Genomic DNA, 12428 nt, shown 5'->3' with positions numbered 1-12428 from the left:
TATATATATATATATATATATATATATATATATATATATATATATATATATATATATATTATTATTAATTAATATATAAATATATTCATGCATTTTCATGCAATTACTTTCAAAATATCTACTGTATGTGTGTGTGTTTTAATATATACATAATAAATAAACACTACAAACAAATTATGTAAAGAAAAAGGTTTATTTTGGATGCAAATAACTGCGATTGTTTGTCGGCGCAAAAAAAATGTCTGAGCACAAGTAAGAACATGCACGCACTTAAAAGAACAAAAAGTGAAATTAAATGTCAAATTGTATACTGAAATGTTTATTAAGCAACCCCGAAAGGACAAAAAATGTTTCCAGAACGATAATCCTTATATGCATGAGCATTAAATTCATAATGCTGAAAAAAGAGCTTGTAGGTTTACACCTGACATGACATACTCTAAAATACCTGAATCTAAACCAGCCGTAGAAGAAAGCCCAGATAGATAATAAGTGTATTCAAGCAGGCCATCACTTTCTTTTATCTGGTGAGCATCCAAATACTTTCGTTGAGCCCAATTACTAACAGACACCAGATGTTTGGGTTTTTTCTTATAGAGACGCTCACAAATATGTGTAGAGTTTAAGATCAAAGCTCAGAAAGTTTCCTTGTTGACATCCAGTGCTGTATCTGGAAAAGGTCTCGGAGTCATCATAACTCCTCAAACACCTCGCCTCTACGGTCTCAGGTGCGTCTCGAGGCCTTCGGGACGAGGCCGTCTGATGATGTCACGAGACGTCTTAGAAGACTGAAACCGATCAAGGAGCCACGCGGATCTGGAGAGATCAGATGTTTTGTCCTTTTTCACGATGTCGCCCAGAGCTTCACAAACCATTCGTCTTTCTTTTCTGTTCTACTATTATTCTTGCTGCTGTTTTTATTTTTAAAGTAATTTCCACCACAGAACAGAAAACACGCCTCTGTGTGATGAAGGTTAAAATAAAAACACTTGCGCGAGGCATTGTGTAAAAATGTTTTAGAAATTATTTTTTAGAATTAGTTTTTTTGAGGTGAAGCGGTTGTCCGTGACCTGGAGGAAAGCGAGTGTCGTCACACCGAGCTTTTGTTGGACGCTGCGCTCAGAAACATGTAGGACAAAGTGTTGTATTTTTAGAGAGCGGGGAGATCCGCGTCCTGAGGAAGCCGATCTTTATCTGCCACGCAAATATTACGCCAAACAGAGCGTTTGTTCTTACTGCTGGAGATCGACCAGCGCACGCTGACAGATGAAAAGCCTGGCAGCGCCGGAGCTCACACAAACACGAACAATGCTTTATTAATTCACTCGGCGGGAGGCTGAAACGAAGCCCGTGCGATTGTGTAACCGCTTTCATGTCAATAATGAGAATTAGAGAAGCGTTTGATTGGGTCGAGCGTACTAGAGACACGGAAAACGCTAACAAACAGAGCTATTGTGAGCGAAACTGAGACATCAACACGTTATCAAGGCGCTTGCTTCTCCGCTCCAGAGCCCTTTTACTGCCTCGCATTTATTAGCGCAGGGATGTCATGTTTGGCAGCGGCCGGGTTTACCACATCGCACAGAAATGCAGCGTAAACACGTATTATAACGATAAACGGAGGAACGCTCCTTCAGTCAGGTCTGTCTGCGTCTGTCAGACTCCACATACAACACCTCGTGCTTACCGATCACCGCTTGCTTTAGCGTGTTTATTTTCTTTTATTTATTTATTTGTCAGATTGGTCAAAATGGGGATTGGTCAAGATATTATAAAATGTATTTTTTGTTTCATTGCGTTCGTTAGCTGTGTTTTTTCACCTGCAGTTTGATGGTGCATCCAAAAAAATTAAATAAAAATGTAACATTTGAAAATGAGTTATCTGTTTATGCATATTAACTCTTCGATTATCGATTTCTTAACCCTTATGGTGATAAAAGATCGGTATTTTGTTGTCTAAAAGTGAATATAAGCATTGTATTTTGCCTAATAGTCATTCCGTGGCGTTTTTTTAGTGAAGATTTAGAAGAAATGTCTTTAGCTGTGACTAGGGCCGTACATTTTCAAAAGGTGTACTTTTGTACTAATATGCATCTTTAATGAACCAAAATGGACCATTTAGGTACAAAAAAAAAGTGACAGCTTTTGAATATATGCTTTATATAAGAACTGTTCTATCTAGAATATTAGAAGTCGACAGTAATCTATTTGCTAAACTATAAATAAATAAAAAATGAAAATGAAAAAAGAAAGCATTTGGCACTTTCTTGTTGTTTTTTTGCAATCAGTGCAATTAAACGTAAATGTTTTATCCGATTTAAAGAGATCCCAAGTACTCTTTGGTCACTTTTGGCAGAAATGCACGCAAGATTGAAGAAACGGAAAGCGCTCGGTGGTTTTCCAGCGTTCTGGAAGTTCGACCGATTGCAGCTGAATGGTATAAACTGTTTGTGTTTTGCGTCCGATGCACACAGAATGAAGGCCAGGTGTTTCCAGAAGCGCTGCCGTTTCCTCTCTGACAGGAACACGTTTGTTCTCCGGCAGCTGCTGCTGTTTCCCGGTCAGATCTTAGCCGTTAGAGAGCTCGGGTGGAGCGGGCAGACGGAGGAAGAGCTGATCTCAGGTCAGGCGTCACTAAACAATGTGTGTCTGAAGGGTATGGTTCACGCTCGACCTCGGCCCGCCTCTATAAAGACAGAGGAAAGCTGACGGATGCTGACTGATCGGATAAAAACAGGAGCGCTTCTTGTTTTCCTGTCAAGTATAGACGTCGTACGTCAACGTTTGAATTATAATCAGTAGCGTGTCATGTAAAAGGTAAAAGGTCTGCGCTGTTTGGATTTCGAGGCTTTTGCTGTGAATCACATCACAAAGTCAAAGCGTCAAGAAAAAACGATCCATCAGAAAAGGAGCAGGAACATTAGGAAGGGCAGAAGAAACAAAGAGTGTGCCGGCGAGCTGAAGGATCCACATCCAGCCGAGAGAAGAAGACTCTCCAGTCTTCACCAGAGCAAACACACATAAAACACCATCCAAAAAAGCCAGAGCACTTTCGCGAAATCATTTTTTAGACACTGAAACTAAGATCAAACTGCCACACATCAGCGGGAGGAACAAAGCTCATGATCGAAGCCTCTGAGAAACACAGACGTCCAGCCGGTTACTGGTTACACACTCACACACACACACACACACACACACACACACACACACACACACACACACACACACACACACACACACACACACACACACACACACACACACACACACACACACACACACACACACACACACACACACACACACACACACACACACACACACACACACACACACACACACACACACACACACACACACACACACACACACACACACACACACACACACACACACACACACACTCACACACACACACACTCACACACACACACACACACATTTTCATTATTCTAATTAAGTAGACTTTTTCAAGAGCCCAAAACCTAGAAGAAACACTGTTTTATGTTATATTTTTGTTCAACTCCTTTCAATAAAGCTTAAAGTCTACCTTAAAGCCAACTACTTTGCCAAAAGGGACATCAAACAAACAGACAATCATGTAGAAAGATTACCTTAAATCATGAGGAGCACAAGAAATATAGAGAGAAGAATGATTGTTTGCCAAAATGGCTCTTTGAAATACAACAAATATGGATAGGTTTGTTTATAATAATGGCAGTAAAGACGATGCTTGATATCAGAAGCCATCGTGCAACGATAAAAAAAATAAAATGACTGAATGAAAGTCTGACTAGTAGCTGGTTCTCATTACAGGGCTGTTATGAAATATTACTGTAATGCTCTTCTCATGTGCATTTTCTGTAACTCTTGCAACGAGTATAAGTCTGACTTAATATCTGCTTGATATGAAACAGTTTTGTGGTCGTATTCATAAACAGATGAAATATAATGCCAAAATCTGTGGCAATTCGATCTAAAACTACGAATATGGCTTTGGATAAAAGCATCAGTTAAACACATATCTGTATGATTAGTTTCAGATGTAATGATTTTTAATGTCAGTAGAGTTTGCCACATGCGGCTCATGATATTTTTAGGAATATTTTCAGTTTTTTATTGATATATTTTCTGTTTTGCTTTCATTTTTTGTTAAAGCTTAAGTACATTTTTTTGTATGCTTTTGTAGTTTTTAGTTAGTTTTTAAAAAATGTCTGTTTAGTTGCTATTTCGGTTTTAGTTGGACTATTTTGATGCTATTCAACTTTTTATGATTTTTATTTACAGTAACCCTGTTGCTAAGGCCATTAACCACCAAATGACATGCTTGATCAGCACCACATTTACATAAACTACATTCAATGCACTTAATTTATTAATATCAGAAAGGTACAGAAAACAACACTGAGAGGAAATATGAATCCTTCAGTTTGCGTGACTAAAATAACTGCATTTAACCAGAAACTATCAGACATAATTACAAATATTTCAAACGTGCATTAAAGCATAACAGCTGAATCAGATAGTACACCTACAGTGAGATGGAAATGATCTACAGAACGTATGAAAAGCGAGTGTATGTCTCAAGTTTCTTCCACAGAGGCCCAGCGCTCATGACCGGCCAAAAAACAAAGCAAAAACACACATTTATAGCACTTACAAACATCTAAAGACAAGCATGCCAGTTCTCACCCTCCTTCTACAAAAGCCAAGGTCAGGTTTTCATTTCTCGAACGCTTAGTCATCGCTCTCCGTGTCTGATAAAAGCTGCATATCAGACTCTTTTGGGAGGCCTATGAGAGCCGGCGCAGGTTTGTGTAATGCATGGCGTAAGCGTGTGTTCGGAGTCAAACACTAATGCAGTCAGAGACGTGCGAGGCTCCGCTGTTGTTTTTGGCTCGTGTGAGTCCTGAGAGGCGGCTTCTATTAGCATGTGCGCGCGCTCATAAAAAAGCCATTACATTCATCTAAATCATACGCATTTTTTTGCATTCATGTAGAACCTTTTTAGAATTCTTCACAATTTAGAATTTTCCTCTGAAGCCTGGCGTTGTGAGGAAAAAGTGCAAATAATCGTCAGACAAACAAATGGTAAATGTTGAAATTCGAAGATATAACTGAATTATAAGCCGAATTAGTAATATGCACAATTGTGGGACACAAAGGCTGAATTGTGAAACGTAAGCAAAGAACTGTGAGGTATAAACAAATAAATGCAGAATCGCAGGACATGAGTGAAGAATTACAAGATATACAAGCATGAACTGTGAGACAAAAAAGTTGAAATTCTTGTTAAAAACAGTGCCGTATTTTTGATCAAATAAATGCAACCTTTGCGAGCAGACGAGGTGAAAACGTTTCAGAAAGCCCAAACCTCTGAACAAGAATAAGACGTAAGAATGAAGCCCAATATGTTTCACTCATGGATTCTCTCTATCTGAAAGTGAAGGGTGTATCTTCAGTCGGCAGATTGCTCGGACAGCTTAAGCTCAAGCGTTAGAAAGAGCATTTAAAGAAACGCTAGCAAATCAAGAGGTGATTGCAGAAACACAAGAAAGAGCAGCGCCTGTCCTGTTCGAGAGCTCTTCTGTCATGTCTGGCTCCTTCACTCTTCATAATAAGTTTATCTCCATCTTGAAGGCAGATGTTGTGGTTTTTACGCTCTGGTTGTGTGCAGGTCTGGTTCTGTGTGAGGAAACATGATCCAGCCGTGCGTTTGACCTCATGGCACCTCCATTTATACAAATCAAACTAGTCTATCCTCACACACACTTCTGTCCTCACACACACACTTCTGTCCTCACACACACTTCTTTTAACTAATAGCTAAGGCAATCATTTCTTTTACTTTAACTTGATACCAAAAAGGTACACTAAACTGCACTGCATTTTCATTCAGCCCGTCTGCCATTTTTATGCATTGGTCTGAACAGAGAAATCACGTACAAAAATCTGACCAAATCACAAGTTTTTGTTGATTCCTGCAGAGCTGGAGCGTCCTTCTCCTCCATTAACCGACCAACAGTGTGTACACTACAAGCGCACAAGCATTCGGTTCTTTGCTTTTATCTGGTTACATCAATTAACCAAATCTAACCGGTTTCTCTAGCACCCGAGCTCGTGGGTCTGGTTTTAGATGATGCAGGCAGTACTCACAGTTGAAGTTGGGCTGGATGTTGTCTCCTGCTAACAGGCTGTTGATTGTGATTTGGTAGATGATGTGCAGCAGCAGGAACGTCATGCTGGTGAAGCACAGGGACTTCAGCAAGCGCCCCGTGTGACCTGTGGAACGGAAAGAATTCATGCAAACTTTCAATTACGTTAACAAACATCGTGCATAAAACCTGCAACATATCCGTGCCTAAAATAAAGTTTGATGCATGCAGTACTTTGGTTCATGAGTCAGCACACATGCATGTGTCTGGAACTAACGCTGGATTGTCTTCTTGTTTCACCGAATAAACAGAAACATAAAGACAGAACAACAAACTTAATGGAGACGACGGCAATAATGTTGCACATAACATACCTGTACATTTTAATATAACGGATCATGCAGTTGTCATTTTTTTATAACGTTATTCCCTATTTTTATTCTTTTACTATCTCTGTTTTGTCCCACTTCGCTCACGAAAACAAATGGGTCGAATTTGTGTAAACATACCTGATAATAAAGCTCAATCTGATTCTTATTCTGATAAAAACCTGTGATCGAGGACTACATTTAGTTTAAACATATACAAAGACATTTTTATTAGTCATAACTTCTGGAGAGAAACACTGCAGACGCTGGGCAAGAAACTATTTATCTCAGCGATGGGTGTTCTGCAGTGAATGGGTGCCGTCAGAATGAGCGTTTCTCTAATACCAATGGAAATGATAGTAAAAATGATTACGAGAAGATCTATATTCCCATTGGTATATAATTTTTTCTAAGAACACCAAAGATAATACATGAAAATACATTTTCATGGATAAATGGTTTAGGGTTGTATTTGGAGATAGAGCATTAACTTTTAGCGACGGTCCCTGGATATTTCAATTCTGAACCACAGCAATATGTCACTGAAGCAACGTAATAAAAACACAGCAATACGTACCTGTATCAATGTAATATAATTGTGCCAGGGTTCACGTCTTGAACCTGTGTTTTAGTGCCACTTTTAGTGCACATAAGCACACATTTTTTACTGAGGTTGGTTAAATTTGCTATTTTTTGCTATTTTAAGGGTGCTATTTGTGGCCAATGTGTATTAGTCCAAAAAATATCAAAATTATTAACAGTGCAGATTTATTTTCACAGGCTTCTTTGGTCATATCTAAAAAGGGTACCAATAATTTTGATACATAAAGACTGGAAACACAACATTAATCTGAAGTTAAACCTTTCCTTCAGAAAACCAGAGTATTAAAATCTGAACGATACGTCTGAGGCAACCATGACAGAGAAAGCAGATTTCTTTGAATTTCCTAAAAGTGTCTAACGCTGTATTAGTTTGATCTTCGGTCTTCTCCAGATGTTCACTGATGGACTGGAGTTCTGTGGATTATTGTGATGTTTTTATCAGACTCTCATTCTGACGGCACCCATTCACCTCCATTACTGAGACACTGATGCAGATCTGGTGAAGAAACAAACTCCTCTGCATCCTGAATGACCTGAGGATGAGGACTATTTGACAAACTTTCACTTTTAGGTCTGCTGTCTTAACATTAAATACTCTTGACTTCTGTGACTGTTACAGGGGAAGAAGAACTCAATGTCTTGTAATATTCTCATGGTTTCAGTCCAGCAGTGACGCTGCGGGGAATTCAAGCGTTGCACGTGTCAGGGTGAAAGTTCACGGGGTTGAACCGTAATCCAGCCTTGTTTTACAGCTCTGTCCATTCCTCTCTCGCTGATATTTTTGGCAGTGTTTGGGCTCTTCATCATTTAGGATCCCGAGGCTCAGTGTGAGTTCAGAGCCGTGGCGATTTCAGAAAAAAATCGAAACAATGCTGTGGGTAATGTACGTCACGAGCCGTAAAGGGTCTTGATTTAAGCATTTAAACATTTTTATGAAAGATGGGCATCGGTCCGCTATCAAAGGACGCTGGGAACAGCACAGATAGCATCAAGCACGAATTTTAGGATATTAAAAAACACCCACAACCCATCCGGCCCAAATGAGGAAATGACATCATATGCAAAGCAATAAGTGCTTAATTTAATTGTCAATTCGGGACAGATCATATTACGGATTAAAGGATTATAAAAGTGTCTGTAAGAAAGCGGGGTGAAATTTCAGTCTGCTCTGAGGTTTGCATGCGTGGGTGAATACGCTAAGAAGAGTGTTTGTGGTGGATTTTGAAGGCTCTGTAAATGGCGGAGACGGAAGCGGAAACCGAGGTCCGAAACGTTACAAATAGAATATTAGTGGGTCAGACGCAGTCTCTTCTGATTAAACACAGACCTCATTAATTCACTAGAGCACATTTACAGTCGTATTCAAAGTGTGAGAGGTAATGAGAGCGGATGGTTGGCTTCCCTGCGGATTCTGATCAAGTATCACGTATCGGTCCTCAGGCACGGCCGTTTCCGCAGCACACCGTAACTCAATTTCTTAAAACAGTAGGAAGCAGAACCGAGGCTAAAAGCTTCCTCATTAGAATCAGAAAACTTTTAGAAAGGCGACTTTGTTGAATTAGTCTTCTATGGCATTTGTACATGAACGCCGATGTGATTTATACGATAACCTGCAGATACTTTCACAACCGATCGCAATTTAGTGCGTTTAAAACGCTACAAAACATTTCTATTTCTCTTCTTTTGAGCACGACCGTTTCCAGAAAACACTGAATTAGTTGACACGGAGTTACTTTAAGTCAGAAAGTGGACTATCAAACTAATCTCATCATCTGTAACCATCAGGTTTCATCTAAATACCGTGCATAAATCAGACTAGTGTTTTCACAAACGTTCACTCTCGGAGCACTTGTCTCCGTCGGTGCATTAACAGCTACCGATAATAATTTCTACAGCACCTGAGGAAACTCTGCCAAGCGAGCCTGCCAAGCTTTTACGATCTTTACACTGCTTTACTGTTATGAAAACGTTTTACAGGTCTGCTCATGCCGTCGTTTCTCCTCTGCGCCCAAGCGACCGGCCTAATTAGAAAACGTTCTCTTCAACGGCAGCCAATCAACTGTAGGGTACGTCAAAGACTAAAAGGCATTAGTCGATAATTCGGTGGATGGAATATGCGCCGATGACGACTGCGAGCGAACGGAGATCGGTCGCAGCATGCATTGAAGCCATTATGAGGCGCGGGAGGAATTTTAGCGAGTTTGAGCCCCTCCGCGGCAGAAAGGAGAAACCGGCACAGGAAGAGCAAATATGGACCAGATGTGTTTGTTATTTAGCGGCGGAGGACTAAAGGCCGCTCTGTTGGCACGTTCGCCCGCGGTTTCTCATTATTCCGCTCCCCGATGAGCCATTGCATCCATTTCGGGCGACCGGACGAGTCTCGGTGTTCGTCCGCATCGTCTGAGAGTACTTGTAATCGTATTCAGTCTCACCAAATTGAAAGCTGGAGATGAAAAAAATCCCCTCTGCTCCTCTGGACGGAGATATTGGAGTTGGCTTGTTTTTGTAAACGTAAGGATTATGAAGGGAGTATCTGTCGATATCAGCTTCGATCGATCGACCGCGGAGCACAGACTGACGACGGCAGAACCTCAGTCGATAATCTCAGATCTCCAAAAGCTTTTAGGGGCTTAAATAGAGAAGCTGAGATTCACGTGGAGGAGAATTCGATCACACGGATGCTACTCTTATGGGAATGTCTCTCCTCTCATAACTGACATAATTGATTTGAATCAATTCATTCTTATACTACAATTACTTTAAGCCTGCTGGAGTTTGATAGCTGTTATAGGCACTTAGTCTGTCGTACAGAAGCTCAGGAGTGGTAGTGTTTCTGAAAAATCTACGGCCAAAAATACAGTAAAATTTGATTAAATATTGCAATTTCAACTAGCAGTTTTCTCTGTGAATATCTGTTAAGCAGTAATTTATATCTTTGATGCGCAGCTGAATTTTCAGCATCATTACACCAGTCTTCAGTGTCACGTGATCTCTAATGTTAATTTTGATCAATTAAAAAAATATTAATTGCCTACCAAAACAAAACAAACAAAAAAAATACTGACTGCTAAAAATAAAATTACACACACACACACACACACACACACACACACACACACACACACACACACACACACACACACACACACATATATATACACACATAAATTCTATATGTTTATTATGTTTCATATATATATATATATTTTTTTTTTTTTTTTTTTTTTTGGGGAGGTAATTATTAATGATTAATAAATTGACAGCCCTAATAAAAATAATAAAAAGTTACATTATTATTATTTAACATTTATTTAAATATAGGATAAATATTCTACCTAAATGTAAGATCAGACAAAAAAGCTTTTAGATTATAATTAAAAAACAGATCATTCTGAATAAATGACCTGTACAAGACACTGTGAAATTATTAATTATTAGCACCACATTTTGTATGAAAGGCGTAAATGCCATCAATCTACATCTGAGTTACTGATAAACAGGACAAATAACACCCATGACGTGAATCACTGAATTAAAACCCGCTGCTTTATTTTACATTTTGAACTTTTTAAAACCAAAATGCTTAAATAGTTGTTTATTGTTCCCAGATTCTTTGGTCAGTATTTCGCTCGGCATCTGGTTTCTGAGTTTACGTGTCAAGAAAGTGAATCATCACGAGCTCTGATTCATTTGTAAAAATCCCAGCAAATCTCTGCAGCGCAGGAAAAGTCTGGTCTGACCTTTTCTTACTGGCTCAGACTCCCACAGCCATATTAGATCAGAACGCCGTTATATAAATGACTTCAATGCATTTACAAAAAGCATTAAAAAGAAAGCGGAAAAAGTAAGCAAATGAAGCTGTGTGGGTGTAAAGGAGAGCTCATTTAGCAGCGCGTGTCTAATTCACCAACATTTCCTTCTTTAAATATTCTAGATATATTGCAGTGTCACAGCTTTATGGTTATTTATACTCCGGCCAGTTTTACTACAATCTAATACAGCTTACGGTTTGGCCTCGGGTGGAAAGTTTGCAGAAATGTGGGACTAACGTGAAAACACAGCAGAAACGCACCAGACAGAAGGTAAACCCAGTCCAGTCCGTGATATATTACCCACAATGCATCGCAAGCAGCTGTTCTAACAGCAACCTGGCCTTGCATTTTGTGTTCAGATGCTTTCACTAGCTTTTAACGCTTAGCTAGGATTAGCAGTACGGTTCGTCTCGAAGAGCGATGGCGTTCACAGAGACGAAAAATCCCGGAAAACTCGCTTTCTTCTGGAGAACACAAAAAGAGATGTTTTGAAGAATGTTAATGCTGCTCTCTTCCATGCAACGGCGCCATATAATGACCAGGGGCAGTCAATGTCTATCAAAACAGATGAAGAACTACCATTTATATTACTTTAACTATATACTAATTTACAACAATAGCTTTGTATGACAAGCAGACTGAAATCTAAGACATCATGTATGGAGTAAAGCGTCTAAAGTCTCATATATTTCAATTAGAGTTGTTCACATTCTTATCACGTGACACTGAAGACTGAAGTAATGATGCTGAAAGTCACAGGAATAAATTGCACTTTTATACACATTCACAGAGAAAGTAACTATTTAAAAATATAATAATATTTCAGATTTTTACTACATTTATAATCAAATAAATGCAGCCTGGATGAAAAGGAGAGACTGTTTTTCCAATGCATTGAATCTATTTGACCACGGTCTTTTGAACAGTAGTGTAACTAAAGACTGGAGTGAATAAATGACATTTGAACATAGAGAAGAGCTATTTTAAATTGCAATAATATTCAATTATTTTCTGTTGTATTTTTGCAGCACTGGTGAGCAGAAGAGACGTCTTTCAGAAACTTTAAACAGGTCAGATTGCAAGTAGATCAAAGTTGAACCATTTCCAACAGCAAGGCTTCCTCGGCATTGAGCGCGTTCCAAACAAAATAAAGAAAGAAGTGAATAAATGAAGCCGCCTGGCCGTGAATCATCTGCTTCCTGAGGAAGTGAGGTGAGGCTCTCCATTGAGCTGTGTTTCCTGAGGAAACCGTCCTGAGCATCGTCTCTGTGTCCTGCTCTTATACGTCTCTTTCTCCTGGGATCAGCGGCCTTTCTCTGTTCTCATTACATCAACCTTTCCCAAAAGATAACTGAACACAAGTCCACTCAGCCTCACCTCTAGCACTTTCTATCATCTCAGAGAAGATTCACTTGTTTAAAGAATTGATTCTTTTTTATGACGTTTTATTTAAACACTGGAGAACAAGAGCGAAACACTTTTTTCCT

At 39.3% G+C, this 12428-nt stretch overlaps 1 protein-coding gene across 3 annotated transcripts in view; it reads right to left on the bottom strand.

The window, feature by feature from the left end:
- LOC122329477 (piezo-type mechanosensitive ion channel component 2) overlaps nt 1-12428 on the bottom strand; it is a 108841-nt gene that overhangs the window by 76889 nt on the left and 19524 nt on the right. For all 3 annotated transcript variants that reach the window (XM_043225722.1, XM_043225724.1, XM_043225723.1), the window contains exon 3: nt 6160-6285. In XM_043225722.1, coding sequence (XP_043081657.1) covers nt 6160-6285 — 126 coding nt within the window. The remainder of the gene's footprint in view (nt 1-6159; nt 6286-12428) is intronic.

Source organism: Puntigrus tetrazona, chromosome 24, assembly GCF_018831695.1.
Source record: "Puntigrus tetrazona isolate hp1 chromosome 24, ASM1883169v1, whole genome shotgun sequence".
Taxonomy (NCBI): domain Eukaryota; kingdom Metazoa; phylum Chordata; class Actinopteri; order Cypriniformes; family Cyprinidae; genus Puntigrus; species Puntigrus tetrazona.
Note: the sequence above shows the minus strand (reverse complement) of the source record. Positions and strands in the feature narration are given on the sequence as shown.